Here is a 27,757-nt window from a genome sequence, read left to right as displayed (position 1 = left end):
CCAGCCCCATCTAAATTAGTCCTCCAGCTATGGCTGTTTTTTGAGAAATAAATAAATCACAGAACTCTCACATAGTGTCCAGTTTGGCCCTGAAAATGAAAAGAAGGGGTAGCCAAGGAGATCAGCATCAGGATAATGAGAAATTATCAGATATTGAAATAACATGCTATTGACTGCTTATAGGCAGGGACTAAGCTTTAGAAATGCAGACAAACATATCCTTCAGATGCATCTCATTTTCTTGCTAGCTGGGTTGGTACCTGCATACTTAACAAGTTGCTGCATGTGTAGATCTACATATTGATCTACACATCGATATGTGTACCCTGCTTGGGTAGGGCTGCTTGTGTGAAGTGTCAGGATCCAAGATCAATCCTGGCACTGTCTCCCCAGGTAGCCCGAGAATTTATCCTGGGCTTTTATTTCAGTTAAAGGGTGCAAGTGTGTCTTTTTACCCAGGCCCCTGGTTGTGTGAATGCTCGAGCTGCACGCAGCCTGAGCATACACAGAGCTGGGTGCCTAAAGCGCCCGACTCACAGGGGAATCTCTCAATGCACTGTGCTCATCACACAGTGCGTTGTTGGATATCTGGAGGCCAGGACACATTTGCCCAGCCTCCAGAACGTCTGCTTGTGGCAGTGCCAGTTGTGTGGGCGCATGAGCCACATGGCTACGATCGCCACTGGATCGTCTGGGGGGAAGGTAGGTGCTCTGCCTTCTCCCTGCCTGCTCTCCCCAGCCCAGCAGAAGGTTGTGTGAACAACCTTATTGGCTTCCTCCATCCAGCACTGCACAATCTAGTAACTGTTACTGGATTGATAGCACCAAAGAGATTATCACTGCTGTCAATTTGACGGAACGTGCCTATCATCTGCTTGAGAGAGGACTGAGGATCTTTGATTTGGTCTTTCCCCCACTCTTTATATTAACTGGCATTATCACAGCTGGCAGCAGACTAAATGAAGTTGAATGTGTACATGCAACTGCGTGAAAACAGATCACAGGTGTATTTCTGGATCAGGACCACTGTGGTTTCCAATAAAAGTTAATGTTTGTCTCTTAGATAATCCTTTCTTGTTATACAATCATTTCCACTACTGAAGTGCTTTTGCACATGGTCATTAATGAAGGGCATATGATTCAAAAGCAAGTTAAGCAGGAGGCCAGATTTGCCCCAGCAATCCCCAGGGGTGAGAACACTTTGGTACCATACACGAATGCTTCAGTAGCACCATTAAGCCAACATTGTTTTTCCTGCAGCACTCATAGGTCCTATTGGCTGACATGTGACATTCTTTCCTTTCAGACGCAAGCACGTGATTGGATATTAACACTGAAAGCCAGAGGCATTCCTTGCTCAGATGATTTTTCTCTGACAAGTACTTTAGGAGAACCAGTGAAAATCAGAGAATGGAACATTGCTGGGTTGCCTTCTGACTCATTTTCCATTGACAATGGTATCATTATCTCGTAAGTAGCAGATGTTTCAGACAAACATGGTTTTGTTTCAGGAGTTTCTTAAAGCTATTTTTTTATCCCATCCATACTGGAAGGAATACAAAATAAGCTACTATTTTACAATTCAAACCAAACCAAACCATAGAGGTGGGCCCCTGTAGCTCAGTGGTAGAGCATACGCTTTCCTTGCAGAAGGTCCCATATTCAGTCCCTGGCATCATAGTTAAGGTTATCTCAGGCCATGGGACTGGGAAAGATCTGGGAAAGCAGATCTTATCCAAACAGATGTTCTCTTGGCTAACTGGTATAGCCAACAGAGCCAACAGAAGCAGGAAGTCCTTTTACACAGCAGAGCACAATAATGAAACAACTTTTTTTGTTACAGCCAGTGTAGGATAGTGGCTAAACTGTTGAGCTTGGAAGTGGAAATACCAAATCCCTGCTCAGCTATGAAGCACACTGGTTAGCCATGAACAAGTACAGTAACTATCTCCAGCCTACCTCCTAGGGTTGTTGTGAAGCTAGAACTCTGCTCAGCTTATTGGAGGAAAAGTGACAGACCAATATAACAAAGACATTCTTGCAAGTTAAATGAAAGCACATCACCTTGACAAGTATTTTGTGAAGTAGCTAGCTAAAGATACAAAAGAGCACCAGATATTAGGAATGTGCACGGACCGGTTCGGAGGCCATTCTAAAGGCCTCCAGACCGGTCCGGTCACGGGGTGGTTTTGGTTCGGAAGGGTAGGTTGAGGGGTTCCATTAAGGGCGGGGGGGGGCTTTACTTACCCCTCCCGTGCTTTCCACACTCTGCTGCTGTAATTATTGAAAAAATTGCTCCTCCGATGGCTCCTCCTCCGATGGCTGCTCCGTTAAAAAAAATGGCTGCCCCCTTGAAGCCCCGGCCCCCTGCTGCTGCTGCCCTCTTGAAGCCCCCTCCTGCCTCCTTAAATCTCGCCCGGGCAGCTCCGTGGTTACGTGCACACCCCTACCAGATATTTTTTCTACTAGTGTGCAAGAGAATCAGTCCTACAAGACGTATGGCAGAAAATTTGTGGATAGGAGAGGGATTGCAGAGAGAATGGATAAGTATCTTTCAAGCTGTTGTCACAGATAGGGATGGGCACGGAACCAAGGAGCTGTGGTCCGGCACTGGGGTAGGGGTTCCTTTAAGGGCGGGGGGAGGGTGTACTTACCCCTCCCGCTGCTTTTTCCCCGCTGGTGCGTGTTTTTTTGTAAGCATTTGGGGCAGCAGGATACCTCCCTGCTGCCCCTTCCCCCTCGCAGCAGCAAAAGGCTTCAGAAAGCCTTTTGCGCATGTGCACGTCACGCGCGTCACGTCTCCGCAATGTGTGCGCGACACGGAGACATTTCGTATGCACGACGCGCGCATGCGCAAAAGGCTTTCTGAAGCCTTTTGCTGCTGAGAGGGGGAAGGGGTGGCAAGGAGGTATCCTGCCACCCCAAATGCTTACAAAAAAACTGCACGCCGGTGGGGGAAAAGTGGCAGGAGGGGTAAGTACACCCTCCCCCTGCCCTTAAAGGAACCCCCACCCCAGCATTCGAACTGCCCCATGATTGGACCGGTCCGGAGGCCTGTAGAATGGCCTGTGCACATCACTAGTCACAGAAGAGAATAATTATGAGGTACCTAGTTGTAAACCACTCCTTGTTGGTGTTTGGTGTGAAGAATGGTTGCAAAAATGAATATGACGAATATTTATACACTGCTTTTCAACAGAAGTTCCCAAAGCGGTTTACATAGATAGATAGATATAAATGAATAAAATGGCTCCATGTCCCCAAAGGGCTCACAATCTAAAAAAGAAACATAAGATAGACGCCAGCAACAGCCACTGGAGGGATGTTGTGCTGGGAATGGATAGGGCCAGTTGTTCTCCCCCTGCTAAATAAAGAGAATCACCACTTTTAAAAAGTGCCTCTTTGCTCAGCAGAGGACTGTTAGCAAATATATGTAGGAGAAGGTTTAGATCAAAGTCCCATAATAGCTCATGGCAGGCGATATAGCATTTCTCCAGATATCTGGTGGAACTGCTGAACTACCAGCTCTGCTGTTTACCCAGTCTCTAATGTCCCCCTGTATACTAGAGGCCTAAAAGATATAAAATGTAACACCAGAATAAGCAGGGCAGCCGTCATTCACAAAGTGTGTGTCTGCTAATTTCCACCCCCACAGGAATGCAAGGAGATGGCCTCTCATGATTGATCCTCAGGGTCAAGCAAACAAATGGGTAAAGAATATGGAAAGAGCAAACAGCTTGCATGTCATAAAGCTCAGTGATTCTGAATTTGTAAGAACACTAGAAAATTGTGTCCAGTTTGGCACACCTGGTAAGTAACCAAGTCCTGAAAATGGAGATTGCCAAAAAACCTGGAAAGAATTAACTTTGACCTAACTCAGAAAGGAGGAGTCAGTGTTTTTGATAAGTCTGTTGGATTCTGTATATAATACTTGAAATATCAAATTGTACACTTTTGATACCTACATTAATTTATCTTTTTAACCTATTTTCTGTTTGTTTGTTTGTGGCATTTACTTTATGCAGGCATTCTACATTTGCTTTTATAATATTTCATTTTGTCTTGGTTTGATTTTTCAAGAAATGTATGCTATAGAGTCACTGATTGGACTGCCGGTCAGTTAAATTATCAGACATTAAGCCTCATAGTTATAGGACTGATAAATGATCTTCTTGATGTTAACTCTTCTTATACCAGAAACTGATACAGGGACAAAAAAACCCAAAAAACTGCTGCAGGAATATGAACCTGAAACAGAGGTAATTGAGAAGTCTCAGAGGGTATACTTAGGTTCTAAGTTTGGTTAGGTTTGGTTTTGTAATAGAAAAGGGATAGAGGCCATGGCTGATGAGAAGTGACAGGAAGCTGTGTTAGAAGATAGCCTGACCATGGTAAAATGGTAGCTGGAATCTTTTTAGTTTCTGAACAGTTAGCAGACACAGGACAGAACTACATAACATGCTCTTTCTGTGTTTATCTTATGCTGCTTCTGTGCTATGCCTTTGATCATAGATGTTTTTTTTCTGATTATAGTTGTAACAACAACTACTACTTTAATTATTGGCTGCCCCATAACAATTGTTTTCTGGGCAGCTCATTAAAAAAAACACCAAAAACAACCTACTTTGAAGACCCTGCTGTCAGAAAAGTCACCTAGAAATATAAATAAATACATATATAAACAAACAAACAAACATGGGGATGCCACCAAAATGTCCTGCTTCCTCACAACATGTAGTATCATCTATTCCAAGTCTTGACATCATCATGTTCATTTCCCCACTTTCTCTGCATCATTGACTACTGCTAGTGGGGACAGAAAATGGCATTTTATTCATTTATTTTTATTGTTAAATGTGTATACCGCCTTTCATTTTTAAAAAAACACCATGGTGGTTCACACCAAAAAATTAAAACAAGACTATAAAAATTACACAATTAAAATATTAAGCTAAAATATAAAAATATAGAGCTGACTAAAAAGATTTAAAATACAAGCACAATATAACAATACAAAATACAAAGCAGAGCAGTAGAGTTAATCATATAAAGGCCTGGGTAAAAAGCCAGGGTTTCACACGCTTTCTAAAAACTGTGATGGAGACTGAGGAGCAAATAGCCACTGGGAGAGCATTCCAGAGTCTGGGGGCAGCAGCAGAGAAGGCCCTGTCCCATGTGCACGACAGCTGAGCCTCCATCATTATCAGCACCCGGAGCAGAGCCCTCTCAGATGACCTCTTCAAGCAGGCAGCAACCCTTGGAAGCAGAAAATCCCTCAGATATCCAGGGCCCGAACTGTTAAGGGCTTTAAAGGTCAAAACCAGCACCGTGAATTGGACCTGGAAACAAACTGGCTGCCAGTGTAGCTCTTTCAAAACGGGTGTGATGTGATCCCAGCGGGCAGCTCCAGATAAAACCCTAGCTGCCGCATTTTGCACTAGCTGCAATTTCTGAATATTCTTCAAGGGCAGCTCCACGTGGAGCGCATTACAGTAATCTGGCTGTGACGTGACTAAGGCATGGGTAACTGTGACCAGATCTGCCTTCTTGAGAAAGGGACGCAGCTGGCGCAGTAGCCGAAGCCATGCAAAGGCACCCCTGGCCACCGCCTCTACCTGAGCTTCCAAAAGCAGAGCCGGGACCAGCAATACCCCCAAGCTGCATACTTGCTCCTTCAAGGGGAGTGCAACCCCATCCAGAACCGGTAAAATCTCCTCATCCCGATTGGCTCTCCTACTGACCAACATTACCTCCATCTTGTCTCAGTTTATTAGCCCACATCCAACCCATCATATCCTCCAGCCCCCGATTCAGAACATCCACTGCCTCCCTAGGTTCAGGTGACAAGGAGAGATAATGCTGAGTCATCTGCATATTGCTGACAACTCAGTCCAAGTCCCCAGATGACCTCTTCCAGTGCTTTCATGTAGATGTTGAACACATGGGGGACAAAACCGAATCCTGCGGGACCCCACAGGCCAATGGCCACAGAGACGAGCAATAGTCCCCCAGCACTACTTTCTGAAGTAGTTATTATGAAACATTAATAATCACCTCCAACCATCTGCCTGTACCCTCTCTGGCAGCTTTTATTAGCCATGAAGGGCAAGGGTTAAGAACGCATGATGTTGCCTGCACACTGCCCAGGATCTTGTCCACATCCTCAGGCTGCACCAAATGAAAATAATCCAACACAATAGGACCAGATGGTACCCGAGGCATGTCTGCCAGAACTGCCAAAATTCTGGAGTCCAAATCAGCACGGATGCAAGCAACTTTATCTGCAAAGTGACATGCAGACAGATCACAATGGGCTGTAGATTATTCCTCCCCCATTACGTGTGTGTGTGTGTGTGTGTGTGTGTGTGTGTGTGGCGTAACTAGGTTGGAGTGGGCCCTGAGACAAGATTCTTAAATGGGCCCCCAAGGGAAATGGAGCTGCAGTTCATTTTTACTTATAATGAGATAAAACTGCTGTTCATGATCACCAGCTTTAGCTCACCATAAGTAAAAAAATAACTGGTGTGATCTGAGCTATAAATTCCTCCCATTAATTGAAAATAAGGGACAAACAGCATCTCATGAGGGATAGACAATTTTGGGACAAAATAAGGGACGTCCCTGCTAATAAGGGACTGACCGTCGCTAACCCTATTAGCGTGGGCAGGAGCTAAAAACATCTCCCCAAGCAGTCCCGCACCCCAGTGTTCCCTTTAAACTACTTTTACGGCAAAAAAAAAAAAAAAAATTCCCGAAAGATATAATAGTTTGTTCCAAAAAAACAAGACAAACCCCTACACCGACAGCAGCCCGCCTCTTTACATTTACGCCCCTGCAAAACCTCTGTCTGTGTCCGCCGCAACAAACATGCCTCCCTGCAGAGACGTCCCTGGCTAGTTAAGTCTCCCAAGATATCCTGGGCTCCGGTGGATTCTCGTCGTGTTTCCTGCCGTTACGGTAGCATGAGAAGGAGAGACCCAAGTGCCGCGTGTTCTTCCTGTGGACCCCGGGAGGGCGGAACAAGCAGTCGCGGCCGAGAAGAGTCCGGGTGACTTTCTTTTACTGTCCCCTGCCCCGGCAAGGAGTCACAGCCCCGGGTTGCCGCTTTGTGTGGGAGGGGGCAAGCAAGCGCTGGCAGCCCGCAGGGTGTGTGTGCACCACCCCCACGAAGGGCACCTAAGTTAAGAGCTGCGCTCACTCAGGCTGCGGAAGAAGCAGAGCTGCCGCTGCCGCCACCCCCCCCCCGCCCCGCGCCAGGCACACGAGGAGCCCGCCGAAGAGGGAGCCGTCTTCCACGCTTCTCCCTGGGCTTGGGCAGGGGCGTCTCTCTTGTGCACGCTCCTGTCCACGCTCCTGGCAGCGGAAGATCAGGTAGGGGCTGGGTGGGGAAGAGCCTCTGAGGGGCCCCCCCAAGGCAGGGGGCCCTGAGACAACAGCCTCCCCCTGCCTAATTGTAGTTACACCCCTGGTGTGTGTGTGGAGCAATGTCTTTGCTACACAAAACAGCTCCGCTGGTCTGCACTGAGCAGATGCAATGGAGGCAGAGAAAAAGCCTTTCTTTGCCACACCCACCACCGTGGAGTAGTCCCTAAAATAGCTCTAGCCCATGTTTGGTTGGATTCGTCACAATTCTTCCTCCAGCGTCATTCCAGCCGTCACCAAGCTGGAGAGGGTGTTTAGGAGCAACTGTGTCAGCATCCTGGGCTGTCTCTCGGTTCCAGAGATTCACCAGGGCCTCAGCAGAGTAACCAGCTCTGGACACTGGGAACTCCCCAAGGGCTGTCTGGCAACCAAGATGATCCATAAGCCTCCAGGGGCAGACCATTCTAATTGGTCCACCACCCCTGCAGAGGGCAGACGGGGCAGTCAAATTAACTCTACCAGATGATGATCTGTCCATGACAAGGGAGTTATCTCAAACTCCCCCACCTCAAGATCAAAAACAAAGGGCGAGCGGTATGCGGGTGGGGGAGGAGGAAAGGGTGAGTGGCAGGTGGGCGGGTGAGAGGAAAGGGCGAGCAGCAGGTGGGTGGGGGGAGAGGAACGGCCAAGCGGTGAGCAGGTGGGGTGAGAGGAAAGGGTGAGCAGTGTGCAGGCAGGGGGAGAGGAAAGGAGGAAAGGGTGAGTAGGTGGGGGGAGGCAGAGGGGGCCTTCTGCCGCTCCACCAAGTCTCTGGGGGTGGGAAAGGCCAAGTGAGGGGGTGGGAAGGCCGAGTGTACTAGCAGTAGCGCACAGATGCTCTGTGTGGGTTCAGCTAGTTACTGAATATTTCATTAGCATTTCCCTGTCTTCTAGCATAGATTTAGATTACAGTTTGAAATATCATTATAAATCTTGAAAAGGAGAAATGAATTGTGGCACATTAATTTTCAAAATCTGTTATGGAGACTTTACCTGATGACTTTAGTGTGGTCAAAATGGAAACAAAAGGCCATTCATCCATGCATCCATCCTATGGATATCCAACTCCAAGGAGCTCAGCTAGCTCCTTAAAATATCTAATGTTGGTCTTATGATAAGGTAAATTAGGCTGAGGAATACTGACCTATTCACTATTCCATTATTATGGACCTATTCCATTATCTTGACTAATGGTGCACTTGTGAAAGGACATTGTGCATATGCAAGGACATTGCACAGGCAAGTTTCAGTACATCAAAAGTTTGCGGTCCAGACTAGTGCTATTACGCTAGATTAAGGACAGAGCTCAAGGATGTTGTGCAAAAAAAGGAATGTCTGTTTGAGACTAGTCCTTGCGCTAGCAGAAGATATTGACAAGTTGCACCACACTTGTTGCTCAAGGCTATTCCATAACACTGTTGTGCAACAACTGTCCCAAAAGTTCATTGCTTACGCTCATTCCATAAGTTAGTTGCACAACCTTGTAGATGTCTTGGAAAAGTTATGTCCTTAACGGTTTCACAACATCACAGTGCACCACAACTTTGTGCAGCTTTGCAACCTTCTTGTGCAAGCACAACTTTGTTGCCAGGTGCACCACTAGGCAGGATGTCTTTCTTTCTTTCTTTCTTTCTTTCTTTCTTTCTTTCTTTCTTTCTTTCTTTCTGTGTTCTAACACATGTTTTGTTACATATTATCAATTACATTAAAAACCAATGTGAAGTTCACACTAATACCATATTACTTTTTTGCAAACTCTTAAGCAACCATAAAAAGGAAATAAAAATAAGTACTGGTGAATGGGGCATCAAGATATAACTTGCTCCACACTATAAATAATTGTTTATCAAGTAATGTTTTTAATAACAGAGGTCCTTCAATATTACTCAGATTAGATTTTCCTTTCCAATCCAGTATTATAAAGGGAGTCTAGTTTTTATTTAAAATGCCCTTTTTTGTGGATTTGCTCACATTGTATAGATATGGCTAATTTAATTTATTTATGGTTTTTGGTGCTCCCCCCTCATCTTTTCACATCTTTTTACAGCATTCTGAAATTGAAGGTTTATTCACTGATTTCCATTTAGTGCACTTAGAATTTTCAGATTCCCCTTTAATTGTTTTAGCTATTTCCTGCACTTGATCTTTAATATTTTGAAGTAGTTCTACTTCCAAAGTTAATGGGATCACACATGCTATTGTGCATTCAGTTTGTTTAATTATATCTTTTTAATAGGCTTTGATCTTTGGTCAATCCCAGCCAAAGATGTATGCACTCAGCTTTATCAGCACTATATCTCCAACAATTTGCTTTCTATCATTTTGTAGATCTTTCTTATTTTTTTTTTTAACATTACCTGTATAAGATGATATAGTTGCTTTTTTTAAAATGTTTTCATGCAGCTGGGGCTGTTGTAAAAATATTTCCCCCTCTGATTTTCCATTTTCTGAGTGCCAAGGACTGTTTCTCATTTTACTTTAAAAACGTTGTCCACATTGTTGTATTTCCAGAACATTGTTTTTCTTCTTGTTTGCAAAGCATTCAAATATGCAAACTCTGTTGTTGTTTTTAACACATTCTGGGTTCTTGTTGTTGTTGTGCTGAAGTGCTGTTGGAAAATATTGGAGAAGAACTGGACCCTATCCTTGAGCCTCTCCTGCTGAAACAGACCTTCAAGCAGGCTGGTAGCATCTGCATCCGCTTGGGGGATTCCACTATTGAATATGCTCCTGACTTCCGCTTTTATATTACAACCAAGCTGAGAAACCCACACTACCTCCCAGAAACATCTGTCAAAGTGAGTCATGCATCAGAAAAGCATGTTCTTTTGTTTAATGGTCAAAGAATGGGATTAGCAAGACAATCCTTTCTTCTGTGGTCTCCATCATGGTACTCAAATATGCACCACTGCTTTTTATTTTTGTTTTTTAATTGCTTTTTTGTGTATAGTTGCATCTTATTAAAATATTTAAATGTTACATTGACACTGTATGAAGAAACAGTACTACAAATTACAAAAGAAAGAAAACTGAAACAACCAATAAGGATGCTTAGCACACACCATAAGCAGCAGTTCATAGCTCAGTCATCATTGGTGGGAAAATGTCCATAGCTCCCAGGGTCCAGCTACTTTCACGCAATTACTTCAGAGCTAGACTGGTCCAAAGAGACTTGAAGAATGCAGGGAGATTCTGTGCTATTACTGCTGCTGCTCTCTAGGGGAGATTCAGTCACATGAGTCAAAACAATGCTCTAATCAAGAAAATAGCTTCCAGATGGCACACATGATCCAATGCTGGAGCTACAGAACAGAGGTTCAGTGGACTGGTGCAAGTTGCTTATGGAGACACAGGGGAAGGAGAAGTGGAGAAGCAGCAGTAGGGTAGGGTTAGTAGGGTACGGTTAGTTGGAGCTAACTGCACCAGATCTACCATCCCTTATGCAGTTTCGTGGCTGCCATGGGATGCTCAGGAACAGTTGCGATTTTTAAGGTATGTGATGATTCCGAATCCAGCAACACAAATCCTTGGGCATACAAGGGAGTGGTATCTCAGCCTTGGTCTCCCCTTGAGGGCAGCAGTAATGGCACAGAATCGCTCTGCATGCTTCAAATCTCTGTGGACCAGTCTGGTTCTGAAATAATTGAATGAAAGCAGCTGGACCTTTGAAGTTATGGACATTTTCCCACCAAAGATGACTGAACTATGAAATGCTGCTTATGGTGTGTGCTAAGCATTGTTATTTGTTGTTTCAATTTTTCATTTATGTATGTATTTATTTATTTGACATATTTGTCGACCGCCCCAAACTTACATCTAAGTGGTTTACAATAAAACTATACAAATAAAACAAAATAAAAAGGTTAAAAATATTACAATAATTTAAAATTTAAAACAATGTTAAAGACTATTAAAACAGTATCTAATTAAAAGCCTGGGTGAACAGATGTGTCTTAACTGCCCTTTTAAAGTTGTCAGAGATGGGGAGGCTCTTATTTCAGCAGGGAGTGCATTCCAAAGCTTCGGGGCAGCAGTGGAGAAGGCCCGTCCCTGAGTAGCCACCAGACAAGCCGGTGGCAACTGCAAATGAACCTCTCCTGAGGATCTTAATGGGCAGTGGGGTTCATGGCAAAGAATATGTTCTCTTAAATACCTAGGGCTGAAGCTGTTTAGGGCTTTATAGGTTATAACCAGCTCCTCATATTTTGCCAGGAACTTATCAGTAGCTAGTGTTGGTCTTTCAATACTAGAGTGATATGGTCTCTCCGAGATGACCCCCAGAGACCAACCTGGCTGCCGCATTCTATACCAACTGCAGTTTCCAGAGCACATACAAAGGTAGCCCCACATAGAATGCATTGCTGTAGTCCAGGCCTGCTCAACTTCAGCCCTCCTGCATATGTTGGCCTATAACTCCCATAATCTCTGGCTATTGGCCACTGTTGCTGGAGATTATGGGAATTGTTTTCCAAAAACAGCTGGGGGGCCAAAGTTGAGAAGGCCTGCTGTAGTCAAATCTGGAGGTGAACAGCATATGTACCACTGTTCTGAGGTCGCTTAGCTCAAGAAACAGATGCAGCTGATGAATCAGCAGTGGTGAATCAGCACCTCTGGCCACCACCTCAACCTGGGACTCTTCTTCTTTCTTTTGTAATTTGTAGTATGGTTTCTTCACACAGTATCAATGTAACATTTAAATATTTTTAAAAGATGCAATTATCCACAAAGAAGCCATTAAAACAAAAATAAAAAAGCACTGGTGCATACAACTACCATGATGCTGTCATCAGCACTGTCCCTGTGACACTGACACTGATGCTTTCAGCAGTTGTGGGTTATGTCATTAGTCTTCTAATATCCATTTCATATCAAAGAAAATGAATTTCTAATAACATGTTCAGTATCTCTTCTATGACCCCATTTCCTTCTTGTTGGACTAATGCAGCCATGCTGGAAGAGCAACCTCAGTAACGCCATGGCAATGTCCAACAAAGCTCTTCTCTTGCTGCATGCTTAGTTGCATCTTCATTGGGGTTATCTGGTCATACTACTGTTTTGGTTTGAAACTTTTCAAAATTACAGGTAACATTATTGAACTTCATGATAACACCAGAGGGGATGCAAGATCAGCTTCTTGGAATAGTTGTTGCGAGAGAGAGACCAGATCTTGAAGAAGAAAAGCAAGCCTTAATATTGCAAGGAGCTGAAAACAAAAGGTATAAAAATGTGATTAGAGAGAAAAGTATCTGTGCAGAGCAGAATGGAAATGGTTGTGAGGACGACTGTTTTTCGTGGAGAGAGGAATAATGAATGGATATGGGGTTATTGTGGGTGAAAGTACCTGATGAAAGAAGTTGACCATATTCTTTGAGGAAAGTGGCTTAGGCAAAGGAGTGTTTTGAACAAAGGCTTGCTCAAAGGATGAGTTGGCATTATCTTTTCCCCCCCTTTTTTTTTTGCTCATTGTGACATGTTTTTTCTTTCCCACCTCCTCACCTTGTGACGAGACTGACATGGAATTGGGTTGTGAGAAGGATATGAGCTTAGAAAAACCTTATTTTTGAGGCTTGATAAACTTGGGTTGGCATGAAATCTGCACATTGGCTACATGCTTCCCACAATTCTGTTCCATTAGGATGTTGCTGCAGGATGCCTGAGAAATCAGTGGAAGAAAAAATAATTCTGTGATGAGCTTTCTCTGCACTTTGTTGACACAGGATTTTCCTCAGAATTTGGGAAGAACTAAGGGTAACTTTCCAAACAGAGCTTTTAAACAAGTTCACTTTTGCAGAAGAACAAACATGGGCTAGTTCTCCAAGAATTTATTGTTCAATTTCTATACTGCCTTTCATAATGCATCTCAAGATGGTTTAGACCACTTAGAGTCAGACCACTGCTGTGCTATTGCCCAAGCAGCATAAGGGGAAACCCCTGCCAATCTCCCCTTCCTTGTGAAGCCCACTCTGCACCACCAAAATATGTCCCTGAGCATCCTGTGACCCCCCAGAAATGTATTTTGGTGGGGCATAGTGGGCCTCAGAGGGAAGGAAAGATTGGCAAAAGTCACCACTTTACCCCTCAAGTAACAGCACAGCAGCCATCTGAAACTTGCACTGCTGCACATGCACAATGCTAGTTCAGATTAGGGATGTGCAAAAAATTTCGGGCACAGATTGATCTGTGCCCGAAAAGAGCAATTTCGGGTGATTCGGGTCCAAACCGAATCACCCCTGATGTCCCCCGATATTTTTGGGGGCCGAGCCGAATCACCCCTGATTCGTGCCCGAAAAATTTGGGTGATTCGGGATGGCATCTCTTTGAATTTCCCGCCTTTTGCCTCCATTGATTTGAATGCAAAAAGGTCTGATGTGACATCAGCTCGAATTTCGGGCCCCAGGGGCAAAATAGTGGGGTGGGGTGGTAGTGCCTAATGGATGGAGGCTACCACCCAAATTTCAGGGGAATTGGGCAAAGGGCTGATTTTTGGGGAATTTTTGAAGTTTTAGTGTCTTTGGGGCAGTTCGGGGCATAGTGTGGGATCTGGGCAAAAAGAGTGGGGTGGGGTGGTAGTGTCTAATGGGTGGAGGCTACTACCCCAATTTCAGAGTGATTGGGCAGAGGGCTGATTTTTGGGGAATTGTTGAAGTTTACGCGTCTTTAAGGTTTTTCCCCATAGAGGTGTCAGCAAATGTATAGCTTCACGCGGGGGGCAAAGGGGTGGCCTAGAGCAGTGTGGGGTTGGTGGTAGTGCCAGGTAGGGTCAAGGAAGCTACCTGAATTTTTTCAAAGGATTTGGGCAGAGGACTGATTTTTGGGGAATTGTTAAAGTTTACGCGTCTTTAAGGTTTTTCCTCATAGGGTATACATGGAGCTTTCAGCAGCCCCATAACTGCACTTGGGGGGTGCTGGGGTGGCCCAGAGAGAGTGGTAGTGTAGTGCACATAAGGTGCCAACCACCCCCATGGGTTTCTAACCCATGGGGTACAGAGGTATTCTGTTGTTTCAGAGGTATTCTGAGTGTGGATTCTATGATAGCTAATGAGATTTTCAATGAAACACCATGAATCCACTCTAATTTGCTATCATAGAATCCACACTCTGGATTCCACATCTGACCACTACCACCCAAAAGCTATTCAGAAATCTGGAAGAGCATGAGATTGTGTTTCTCACTAGGCTTACTATGAGGCTGAGCATTTCAATTACCTTTCCACAGTCACACATTTAAAGCCACCAAACCTTTAAGCAGCATAGTGTAGTTCTTGCTCGGTCTCCTGGAGCAGCAGCATGAATTCAAACTTAAATATGAGATGGCCAAACCTGCTAACTCACTGCCCCGTATTATGTGTGATATGTATGTCAGAAGGCTGTTTTAGGAGTTTGACTTAGTGAGTTCAGATGTTTGCCTAGTGCATCCAGTTCCATTGTGATTTAATACTATTCCTTAGCATTTTTTTCAAACTTCGATTTCATGATTTTAAAAAATCCTACTACTAGGTTACCTAGATGCAACCATGCTTCTTGATTCAACCTGAACTCCTGGGAACGTTAGATCTGTGAAGCTTTCTAAGCTATTTTTCATTATATCAGTTACAATATATGGTAGTTTTGGCTACCAAAAGGCAGGATACTAGCTTATAATTTAATAAACATACTATACTCATATATTATTCCCATTATGTGCAGTGCATCTTGTATTCTAAAACAGGACTTTGGGAGAATATGCATGGAAAACTTTTGCAGAATTTTAGAGGCCTCCCAATTTATATAATGAAACCAGAGTAGATTCAGTTGCAAATGTTTAATGAATAATTTTGTAACAAACTGACCAATGAGCAGCTTTAGTGATTTCATCTCAACTAGCCGACCCCCGCACAGAGCATCTGTTTGCTTTTTGGGGCCGGCTACCTCTCCCCACCACTGGCCCAGTCTCTGGCCAGGCCGAGTGCCACCGCCAGACCTGTCGCCGCCCCGCAGCCAGCCGGACCCGCTGCCGGACCGGGCCCACTACCACCTTGTCACCCTGCGGCCGAGCTGAGCCCGTTGCTGCTGGGCCCGCTGCCGGGCCTGCCACCACTTAGCCTGCTGGTCGCCGCCTCACATCCATGGCCGGGCCCGCTGCCACCACCTTGCATCTGCGGCCGGGCCAGGCCTGCCGCTGCCTTGCATCTGCCCAGCCAGCCAATTATCTCCTGGGTACACCAGCCAATCAGGCGCCTCCTCCACCCAGCCAATCAGCTGGGCTGCTGGGAGGTACATTCCATGGCACACCCAGGAGAAATATATAGATAGATACATGGATTAGTTACTTTATAGAAGACCCAAGGCCTTTTAATCCAACAGATGTAAACTGTTACTCTCCTCCTGCCTGAGGTACATAGCTGGTTATCAAACTCTCAGCACCTTTCCCCCTCCACACCAATTTTTCTGTCCCAGAGCACCAGCGTGTGCTCTCTGACACTAGGGAAGAAGCAAGCACATGGAACTGCTAAACATTTTCATGGTTGTCTGCATGTACAGTATACATTAAAAGGTCTTGCTCAGAAGGAACACAGTACCAATATGTACTATTCTTGTTCTGCATGTTATGTGCATCTGGGTGTGGTTTACAGATATGGAGAGGACAGGCCCCTGCTTCAAAGGGCTTACAATCTATACATAACAGAGGAGACAACAGAGTAAGGGGAAACTAAACAGCAAAGATTTCAGATCCATATACAGTATTGAGGGTTTTCCAGACCGTCATAAGAAGCATTGCAGCAGAGTGTTTTTACTCTGTTTTCATACACTTTAATGTGCTTCCAGAATCCTAGCCTGCACAATTTGATTCTCTGTTCATTAGTGGGGCAGGGGCCTAGTGTGATTTTCTTAGCACTACCTCCAGAGAGTTTTTCACACCCAACTTTTAGTTCGTATTCCCTCCGGAATGGAGGTGTGTGTTCACATATCAGCCAGATTTACCCTGAAATCTCTGAACTATTGGGGAGCACTTCACACACAATTCAGGTTTTTCATTGAGCATTTGAGTGTAGCCCAGTTTTAGCTAGGGTAAAAAAATAAATCCACTTTTTGCATCCGTTTTTTGAGGCAACTTCAAACTCATAGTAAAGCCTTGCAGTAAAGCCTGCTGTCTGGAAAAGCACCTCAATGGCTCTTGCATTTCATTAAGAACCACCATTCACCATAAAATTAGTATCATATTTACCCAAATAGAAGACAACTCTGAATCTAATGTTATCTAATCTAAGATAACATGAATCTAAGTTCTAATGAATAAGATCATAATGAATCTAAGATCTAAGATTCCTCCCTTAAAAGGTAGAGGTTATACTGCATTTATTTGAAAGGAATAGGACTTTGAATTTAAGACAACTTCCTGATTTCTAATTAAAAAAACTTGGAAAAAACCTAATCTTAGATTCAGGTAAATACTGTAATCAGTTCTTCACAATATGCAAGAACTGGCCAGCAGGTGGTGCTAAGAAAATCACACTGGGACCCTGCTCTGCATATGGACAGAGAGTCAAATCAGGCAGTTACAGATTCCAAAGCACTCTAAATTGAGTAAAAACACACTTTAAAAAGCATTGTTTCAGCACTTATCACAGAGGTTTGCACGGAACCAGGTTGGTCGGCTCAGTTTGAATCTGAACCGGACTTGAACTGACCCAGTTCCAGGTCCGGCCGAACCGGGCCGAACCATTTCAGGGGGTATACTTATAAAGGTGAGGTGAGGATTCGCCTTTACAAATATAGGGGGTAGGGTGACCTTCCAGGGGTAAGGGGTGGCCCGGCAGGGGAGGCAAGTGAGGAAATAATGTTTTTACTCAGCCACTGGTGCCGCCACTCACAGCCATGTGCCCTCCCTGTGGCCCCAAGTGTGCTCCTCTCCTCCATTACCATGCTGCCGGCTCAGTGGCAGCTTGGTAATGGAGAGGAGGAGTGTATTTGGAGCCTCGGGGAGGGTGGGCAGCAGTGCCAGCGGCTGGGTCACGACATTATTCCCTCTCTTGCCACCCCCAACCGGCTGCCCCCTTATTGTGCTGAACCGGTTCACCAGAACTGGTTCAGTTCAATCATGGACCAAACCACCCCAGTTCAGTCTGCAATCGTACCCCTGGACTGGCCCCAGTTCGAGGTGAACCATTTCGGCGTGATCTGTTTGCACACACCCCTAATCACAGTCTGGAAATACCTTTAGGCTTAATTACAGTAGTTTTCAGTATGTGCACTTAAGCAATTCCTATGTAAAGCTTCAGTTCTTGATGTGACACATTCTGTTTCCTTATGCCTTACTTATGAAGCCTTCTTCATGGCAATGACAACAGTGGCATGATCCCATGAGCTACTTAACCACGATCTGGCTCATAAGCTCTGATGCAAAGACCCCAGCTCTGACACAGCAGCTTTCTTTGGTGCTGAGTGCTTCTCTTGCTTAGCACCTGCATGGCACAGCTATACCACTCAGGAGCCAGTGTGCTACTTTTGGGCCACAGAAGATACAAAGGCCAGCTCACAAAACCAGGGTTTCTTGGGAAGAGGGGGCAAAACTTCCCACGGTGCCTCAGGAGAGACAATTTCAGCTGCAGGAGTGCAGAGCCCCCAAGCGAAACCCTAGGACTAGAGCACCAAAATGGGGCATTCTTTTTCCTTCCCTAGGAGTTCTGTGTCACAAAAGTGCACAGGAGATATTTGCATATATTAAAGTCTGAACCTGAACACGGAGGAAAGTTGGAGAATACTTTCACTTTTAAGCAATTTATCTGAAGATGAAATTATAGCCCAAAAGTGGTCTCATTGGTTTCTGACTAAAAGACAATCCCCATAACAAACACCCAAAGCACCTCTTAAAAATTAATGTATACAATAAAATAATAAAGCCTATGATTAAGTTATTGTCTTTCCCCATCAGTAGACATAATGACTCACATCAGGCGCTTGGAATTAAATTGGAGATGCTTTCTCAATAGCGCTTTTTCACTGTCTTGTTACTATAGCTACCAAAAGAAGTTCCTCACCATGGTAAAGTTTGGAACTAAAACTAGTGGGAGTTTCAATCTAGACTTCAATAAATTTGGACTATTCAATTCTAGTTATTCATTGCCTCAAAATAGATTTGATGTAGTTCTAATGTAAACACAGCAGCTCAGTACCAATTCAGGACCAAACTAGAACTTACAAAGCTGCATGGCTGCCAACAAGAGCAGCAGCCCCCCCACGCCTCTCTTTGTTCCCCAACAACATCTGTTAAAAGAAGCGGTGTGATATTGTTGTGCTCTAAATTCTCCCAACTCTGCTCCACATCATGTTCAGGGGTTCAGGAAATTCTGAACGCAGTGATGCCATGCACACTGGGAGTCCCAGTGGATTCCAAGGAGGGTCCCCTCCCCGCCGCCGCTTATCTTCCATGTTGTCTCAAGGTGGTGGTCATTCAAAGTATAGACAACCATTGTAATCTGTGTGCTGATGGTAGGATACAGACAAAAGCACAGCACATGGGAAAGAGTCCTAGTTAAGAGTCCCCATATTAAAAGAAGTAGAAAGTAGGCCCCATTAGTTCTACTTAGAACTGGTGTTTCATTTTGGAAAAAAGCCTTTGGCAACTGTAGGGGCTACATGCCTGTAGCCCATTCAGATCATTTGTATTACTTTTGGCAATCTGGGTGAATGGAGGAAAAGGCTGAATCCAGCTCTCTGCTTTCCCCTCCCAAACAAATGAAAACTGGGGCTATGTGCATGCAGTCCAGCTGCTGGAGTGGGCAGGAATCCCATATACAGCATCACATCATGTGTGTGATTTCTTAATAAACTAGGGATACACTCACAAAACTTTGCTTCTGTGCAAGTACACCTTTGACAGGTCTATTAGGAATTTATATCCTGGACGTTCAGCATTACTACTCCTAAAGCAGCTGGCAAAATTGATTTAAGACAATAACATAACCAACAAAACAAACAATAAAAGCAGCAGGATGACAAAAAGCTTAAGAGCAGAGAAATGGCTAAAGCAGGGGGGGAAACCAAGTTAAGCAGTTTAAAAGGCCTAGGAATAATAAAATGACATCAACATAGGCACCAGAGAAGCCTCCCTGGAGAGAGCATTCCAGAGGTAGGGTGCCATTACCAAAAAGGCCCGCTCCCCATTCAGCCCTGCCTGATCTCAGAAAGTGGGGGCATCCATAGAAGGGCTTCTGAGGAAGATCATCATATATGGACAGGTTCTTGTGGGAGGAGGTACTACTTTAGGTGCGTAGGTCCCAGGCCATGTAGGACTTTAAAAGGAAGCTGCAGCACTTTGAATTATGCTGAGAAGAGGAAAGGCAGCTAAGAACTGGCAAGATGTATTCCTATTGGCCGGCCCCAGTTAGTAGCCTAGTACCCTGTTTCCCCGAAAGTAAGACCTACCCTGAAAGTAAGACCTAGCAGTAATTTCTGATGTACCGCTAATTGCCCTAGTGCATTTTTGGGGGCTAAAATTAATATAAGACACTGTCTTATTTTCAGGGAAACACGGTAGCTGTGCCAGGACTAACTGTTTTTTCATGGCAATTTTCAAAGGTGGTTCCATGTGCAATGCAGTGTAGTAGTCTGATCTGGAAGTTTCTAGAGAATAGCTATATTGCTAATAACCTGGCTATCTCTATCCAGGAAGACCTTCAGCTGGCCCATCACTGGCTATAAGTTTCACAGATGCCACTTGGGCCTCTAGTGACAAAGCCAGATCCAGCCATACCCCCAGATTGAGAGCTTAATCTTTTAGGCAGAGTATAAACTCAGCTCAAATTAGTTGAACCATCTTTGGGCAAACGGACCATCTATCAATAGCACCTCTGTCCTGTCTGAACTGAGTTAACGTTTATGTGGCCCTTGTCCAATCCATTACTACTTCCAGACACAGAGTCAGCACTCCCACTGCCTTTTAAGTAACCACTGAAAGCTCAGATTAAAAATGCAGTATAAAAATGCATCATATTATCCAGCTCTGTTTGTAAACTAATAATGCGACTTGTCCTCTTGTTTGTGTTAAATCCCTTTTTAAAATTTAAATCCATAGAGATTTCTCTCTACTCTCAGAGGCCATTTGTAACTTTCCTTAACTGATCATTTGATATTTTATTGTAGACAGCTAAAAGAAATTGAGGACAAAATTTTAGAAGTTCTTTCATCTTCCGAAGGAAATATTTTAGAGGATGAAACTGCCATCAAGATACTCTCTTCTTCCAAGGCTTTGGCTAATGAAATTACGGAGAAGCAAGCAATAGCGGAAGAAACAGAAAAAAAGATCGATGATACTCGAATGGGCTACCGTCCAATTGCAGTTCATTCGTCAATCCTGTTTTTCTCAATTGCTGATCTTGCCAATATTGAGCCCATGTACCAGTATTCTCTTACATGGTTCATCAATCTTTTTGTCATGTCCATAGATAATTCTGAGAAGTCTGATATTTTACAAATAAGGTAAGAAAAACACTTAGGGGTCTTTATTTATTTGATTGTTTTTTCAAAAAATCAAAGCTTTGGAATATCTACCGTAGTGGCTGACATCCTGACTAATAAGTGCAAGTGCTATGTGAGAAGTGCCAATGCAGTTGATGGGTTTTGACTGACACAACACTGACACTCTTGCAGGGGGACGAATTTTGATGACTCTGCCCTTCCCCCAGGAGTGCTCTGTGCCACATGAAAATATATCCCTGAGGATTGTACAGCCCTCAGGGGCATATTTTCAGGTGGCATGGAGAGCTTCGGGGGGAAGGGAAGGCTATCACAATTCCTCCACACACATAAATACACCACTGTTGTGTTACTCTGGAACTGGTTCAGTAGCACCACTTCTTCTCATATAGCACCTATACTTCATAAGTCAAGATGCTGGTCTGTTCTTAGTAGTAGTAGTCATAGTAGCAGTGAACATTTTATTGGAGGATATTGACTCTCTTTTTACCCTTAAAAATTCTAGGTATGAGCCAACCCAAGCTAGGCATGTTTATGCCCATTGATTATGCACATTGAAATCAATTGGACTTAAATGGGCTTAACTTTAACTTTATTTAAGCTGTCCCCAGGATGCTCAGGGCTATTATGGGAAAACCAATATGCCCAGCATAATTGTCACAGGAATTAAAGTAATTGGGACAAAATATCCTGTACTTTGAAATAGTTAAGAGGTTTTCCCTTGAATCAGCATGCAAAAAATTAGTCTGGTATAGTTTTAGTAACAAATATACAAAAGTAATTGGAAAACTTATAACTTTTAAGAGAGAATTTTCCTCCAAGTTTCTTCTTTATTACATTAAATATAGGGGATAAATGTCAAAACAGGACCTAAACAACAAACCTCGAGAAAATTAGGCAAGGCTAGCTTGACTAATTTCAGTATCTTCAGTTAATTGGACACAGCATTTAAGTTGACTTCACTAGAAACTCATTTAAAAAAATAATGTGCTGTGAAAATTGGGTTCAGTGTCAGATTTTATGTGATATTCATTTATAGCCTTAGAATGATAAATAACCGAGAGCTTAGGAGTTCAGTTCACGGCTTTCCCCCTTTGTACTTTCTGGATGTTTGCTTATTTTATGCCGTGTGCGTACCAGCAATTTGGAACCATCATTTAACATTTACCTAACTGAGGTTTTAGGCAGGCCAGCTGTGCTACTGATAATGTTTACTGCAATAAAATCAGGGGTTTTTGTAATATTCAGGGGCACCTCTGGGGTTACTTTTCAAAGGCACAGAGGGATTTGTAAATATGCAGTGACAGAAGCATCTGCCTTCAAATTATGAATATATTGGAAAAGGTAGACAATCTTTTGGGCAAATGTGCCATGTCCCGGCTATGAGACAGTACCCTTCTAATGTGCATTGCGGTACATATGAACTCCATTTTGCTTTGGCATGGTTTGTCTCTGGCCTGCTGAGCTCTCTGTGTGTATGTGTATAGGCAGGAATATAGGCTTGACTCAGTGGCCAAATTCAGATGTAACATGAAACTGGAGTTAGGGCAGCAAGGCAGCAGTTGAAACTGCATTATGTCTGAATTCATGAAACTACAGTTTTGAGCCAAAAGCAACCTGTGGTTTGCCTCGCCAAATTTGAGCCTTGGGTTTGCAAAAAGGTTCACCGCCAAGACCTCCGGTTTGGCTACTGAAGCGTTATGTCTGATCCTGGACACCACCATAACTGCGGTTTCATGCCAGTTTTGAAACTGTAATCATAGAGACGGCAGCACAGATCTGCCTGGGGATGCGGCTGCTCCATGGCTGCAGTGCTTCTCTCTGGCCGCCTCTCTGAGCACCAGCCCCACCCCTCCTGTCACCTCTCCAGCTATGGAGTTGCCCAGCAACAGGGACACCGCCACATCCCATCCCAAGCTTGTCAGCCTGTCAAGTGGCACAGTCATAGAGGAGCTTTTCCTCTTTCCACTCTGTCCCTTGCTGCTTCCCCTACCTGGCAAGAAAGAGGCAAAGGGGATGGGATGACAGGATGAGCAATAGATGCTTTGCTCCTCAAAATGAAGCGACAATGATGTATGTCCACAAGCACAAACACTGCAGGTGGCAATATAGGCAGGGCACCCCATTAGACCACCAGGATGGAATCACATTGCGGTGTTTGTGTGTGTGTGGAGGGGAGGGGGTACCTGGGTTCAGGTTTAAAAGCCAGCCCCAACCGAGGATTCTCGAGCAGCCAAGTTATATTTTTCCCCCACTGGAAGTTTGGGGAAGGCGACTCCTGCCCCATCCCCTTTGGGGTTTGCAGTCCCCAGGATTACTCATAAGAAGGGCTGGGCAGCAGGATTGGCATTGCCATCACTGAGAAGGGAGTGATAATGATGGATACCAACCCAAGGTGGACTATGCTCATTCAAGAGAGTGCCAGGCGATGGGTACGACAAAACAACCCTTTCTCCCATGGAGTACTTTCTCACGAGAGTGTCAGGCCTTTGGGGCTCTATATTGAGCCATGTTACCTATGGAGGAGAGCTGTGGGGATGGGTACCCCGGCGACTGCTCTCCCTGTCTTGGTGACAGCAACTAAGTAGCTGTCAAAGCATTCCCCCTGCCAGCCCGTCCACCCATGTGGGCATGTACACCCTTGCTTGTGCCCCGAAATGGCAACCCCACTCTCCTGGGGTCCCTGGAAACCAGGGCTCTCCTCTTCCTCAATTCCCCATGCTGGCAGATTTGCATACGGCACAATGCCGGACCAAACCAGGGACTTTTGAATGGGTTTAAAGATCCGCCCATGCACCCGGCATTCCCCCGTCCGCTCTTGCGGCCAGGCTCTGACACATGGAATGTCTAAATCTCCCTTGGGCGCATGCAAGGCTTTACAAGGAAGGGGTGGTTACAACACTTCTTTCTTTTACATGGATAGTTGGGGGCCCCACACAAGCAGGCCCCCACATGAGAGGGATAGCCTACCAGCAGCAAACTGCCATCGGAGCAGGAGTGTGTTTTGGTCTGCATGGACTGCTTTGATGGGGTGATCCCTCACAAAGCACCCTAGGTCATGGCGGGACAGCCCGCACTGCCGGATTCTTTGCCTTCCTTCATATACATATCCCCTCCTAGGAACTTTTTATGTTCCCTTCCCTTTCCAGGGTAACAGGGAAATAGTGCCCCAAAGCCCCCCTCCCTGAAATTGTGCTTGTGCAGGAATACTTAGGTGCAGGGCTCTTTGGAGGTCAGTGGGATTTAAATGCCCTTCCCATGCCGGGGGTGGTCGGACGGCTCCGAAAATGTACAATTGCGCTTTGCACATCCCCTTCAAGATGTGACCAATTGCAGCTGCTCTGCTGGTGTGTTGACACTTTGCCTACAGTCTGGCCTTGGAGCTTGCTGGGATCGGCCTCAGCAGCCGAGCTGCAGGGAGGGGCTCCCCTCTCCTGAAACCAGAGGTTGGCGTACCACGGTTGGAAGAATGGCTGTGGTGCAATTTACAGTTTAGAATTGAAACCGCTGGTTCGCCAACCTCTGGTTTCATGTTACAGTGGAATTCTGCCTATGTCATAGCTAAGCCCATAGGCCTTCCTGCCCTTGTCTAGATATGCCGCAACAAACTTCTGCTGCTTGTGCCATTTTTTATATCCTTGCTGCAGTATAGGACAAGAAACTAGGTGCACTTTCAAAATTGCTCTTGTCTTCAAGATAGATATATGGGTTATAATCCTGATCTTCAGGCATGGGTGTGTCTCTTGAGAGTGCATTCCAATATAAGATGAGAAATGGTCTCCAAATGCTGGTCATTTGTTTGTTTGGGGAGCTTAACTAGAATTGTCTACTTCCAGCCAGCCCCTTGTTGCTGTTCATGTAAATATTCAAGGGCTGAGATGAATGGATGAAATATGTTCTTTCCTGTTGGAGGGAATGCAGTGCTCAGAGTGCCTGCCTGCTTGCCTCCCTCATCTTACTTTGTGGGAAGAGTAGCAAGTACTCTGACCGCTCTGCAGTATATCCCCGACCCCAGCTTTAAACATTTCTCTACATCAGGGCTGCTCAACTTCTGGCCTCCTGCAGATGTTGACCTACAACTCCCATAATCCCTGGCTACTGGCCACTGTGCCTGGGGATTATGGGTGTTGTAATAAAAAACAACTGGGTTGAGCAGGCCTGCTCTACATTCTGCTGGCAACAATGCAAGCTGCTTCCTAAAATGGCAAATGCTAGTCAGATAATCACATGGAGTTTCCCTGGACTGCCTCACACAATTCAAATTGGCGAATGTGTTAGTTACTGCAGTGAGGGTCCTTGGCCAATCAAGTATGACACACCTAACTAAAATCACTGTACATGTCACGCTTTATATGTAAAGTGCATTACTTGCATTGGTAGAAAATATAATGTGATGTGGCCCTTCAAAACATCATACAAGCCGTGATTCTAATATTAGGAATAATATTTATTGACTGTACACAATCATTACTCCCTGTCTAGGATTTAAAAAGACAGAAGACTCTAAAAAAGCATGAACTGGGAGGAATGTAGATGTGATGTAATGTAGGATGGGGTGTAAAAAGACCCTTGCATGACCTTCAAAGCTGTTTTAGGGAGGGGCAAAATGCAATTTCTACAATGTGAAGTTTCCTTTTGGGTCAGCAAGAAATCAAAATGCTGCCTGTATTACATGGCTAATGCACTCAGAGAGGCCTACGTAAATGGCTGACAAGTGTTCTTTGAGGCAGGAGGTGAAGCAGACCTTTAAAACAGCTGTGAGAAGGTATATACCAGAGCAATCCATGGACTATGGATGCCCGGCCTCAATCTCTCATTCAGCCCAGTGTTAACATCTGTTCTTTCCACTGAGCATTGACATGTGGTCCATTCATGAGCATGATGTTGATCATGTGTGCAACTCTTTGCAGAACTGCTGGGGTGGAAAGTCCCCACCCTACCCCCAATCTGATAGTTTCACTTTTGTAAAAGGGGAAGTACAGTATGGCTGAATGAGGAAGCAGGACATTTGCTCCTGCTCTTGTTTGAATTCAGAATCAATGCTATCCAAGTCCTCTGCTCAGGGGAGCACTAGTAAGTAAACCCTTTATTTGTTCAGATCATGGGTCAAAACAAAGGGAATGAAATTGCAGAAGGAGAGTTTAAAAATCACTTGTGATAGGAGTCTACCATGTGAACAGCTAGGGAGAAGGGACAACCATTTCAGCAATCTTACTTATTTATTATTTGATTTCTATACCACTTTTCATTAAAATAATCCCAAAGCAGTTTACAATATAATTAAGACAATGCACAATAGAAATACAAAAAGTACGTCTATTACATATACATATAAAAATAATATATCTCTATTTAAAAGTTTTAAAACCTATATAAAACAGTAACACAAAAAACAAAGCAACAGCAGTAGAAAATTTTTTAACTCTCATACAGGGGCAGAGGCACTATTGGGCAAATGGAATCAAAGAACCCAGGCCACCACTACTCAAGGGCCGCAAGTGTGGCCTCAGATGCGAGGGTGTTTTTAGGTCCCATATGGGGCCGCACGGCCCCATTTAGGAGAGAGATTGGCCCGTGCTGCATTGGCAGCGTGACCAGAACAGCTCTCCCTACCTTTAAGGCAGGGAGAGTCGCTCCGACCCATGCTGCCCAACGCTGCTTACCCCTACTTCTAGATCATTTATGAACAAATTAAAAAGCACCGGTCCCAGTACAGATCCCTGGGGGACCCCTCTTCTTATTTCCCTCTATTGTGAAAACTCTCCATTTATCCCTACCCTCTGTTTCCTGTCCTTCAACCAGTTATCAATCCACGTATGTACTTGTACCCTTATCCCATGACTGTGACGTTTTCTCAAGAGTCTTTGATGAGAAACTTTGTCGAAAGTTTTTTGGAAGTTCCAAGTATACTATGTCAACTGGATCACCCTTATCCACACATTTGTTAACACTCTCAAAGAACTCACGAGGCAAGATTTACCTTTGCAGAAGCCATGCTGGTTCTTTCCCAGCAGGGCCTGTTCTTCTATGTGCTTTACAATTTTATCCTTGAGGATGCTTTCCATCAATTTGCCTGGAACAGACGTTAAGCTAACCAGCCTGTAATTTCCCAGATCGCCCCTGGATCCCTTTTTGAAAATTGGTGTTACATTTGCTACTTTCCAGTCCTCCGGTACAGAGCCCGATTGCAGGGATAAGTGATATATTTTAGCAAGGAGGCCGGCAATTTCACTTTTGAGTTCTTTGAGGACTCTTGGATAGATTCCATCTGGCCCTGGTGATTTGTTAGTTTTTAGTTTTTCCAGACAGTTTAGAACATCATCTCTCCATCCCTGAAAAGCCTGTTTCAGGAACAGGTAAAGGCGAAACTCGGAAAATTAGAATATCGTGCAAAAGTCCATTAATTTTAGTAATGCAAATTAAAAGGTGAAACTGATATATGAGACAGACGCATTACATGCAAAGCAAGATAAGTCAAGCCTTAATTTGTTATAATTGTGATGATCATGGCGTACAGCTCATGAAAACCCCAAATCCACAATCCCAGAAAATTAGAATATTACATGGAACCAAGAAGACAAGGATTGTAGAATAGAACAATATCGGACCTCTGAAAAATATAAGCGTGCATATGTATTCAGTACTTGGTTTGGGCCCCTTTTGCAGCAATTACTGCCTCAATGCGGTGTGGCATGGATGCTATCAGCCTGTGGCACTGATGAGGTGTTATGGAAGACCAGGATGCTTCATTAGCGGCCTTCAGCAATTCTGCATTGTTTGGTCTCATGTCTCCCATCCTTCTCTTGGCAATGCCCCTTAGATTCTCTATGGGGTCAGGTCAGGCGAGTTTGCTGGCCAATCAAGCACAGTACACTGTATACTTTTCAGAGGTCTGATATTG

General features: G+C 44.5%; 1 protein-coding gene across 7 annotated transcripts in view; it reads left to right on the top strand.

Moving 5' to 3' along the window:
* The window catches only part of DNAH7 (dynein axonemal heavy chain 7), a 249,486-nt gene that overhangs the window by 184,533 nt on the left and 37,196 nt on the right, over nucleotides 1–27,757 (top strand). For all 7 annotated transcript variants that reach the window (XM_053276796.1, XM_053276777.1, XM_053276818.1 and 4 more), the window contains 5 exons: nucleotides 1,307–1,470; nucleotides 3,656–3,810; nucleotides 10,009–10,199; nucleotides 12,484–12,617; nucleotides 20,524–20,859. In XM_053276796.1, coding sequence (XP_053132771.1) covers nucleotides 1,307–1,470; nucleotides 3,656–3,810; nucleotides 10,009–10,199; nucleotides 12,484–12,617; nucleotides 20,524–20,859 — 980 coding nt within the window. The remainder of the gene's footprint in view (nucleotides 1–1,306; nucleotides 1,471–3,655; nucleotides 3,811–10,008; nucleotides 10,200–12,483; nucleotides 12,618–20,523; nucleotides 20,860–27,757) is intronic.

Source organism: Hemicordylus capensis, chromosome 1, assembly GCF_027244095.1.
Source record: "Hemicordylus capensis ecotype Gifberg chromosome 1, rHemCap1.1.pri, whole genome shotgun sequence".
Lineage (NCBI taxonomy): Eukaryota > Metazoa > Chordata > Lepidosauria > Squamata > Cordylidae > Hemicordylus > Hemicordylus capensis.
Note: the sequence above shows the minus strand (reverse complement) of the source record. Positions and strands in the feature narration are given on the sequence as shown.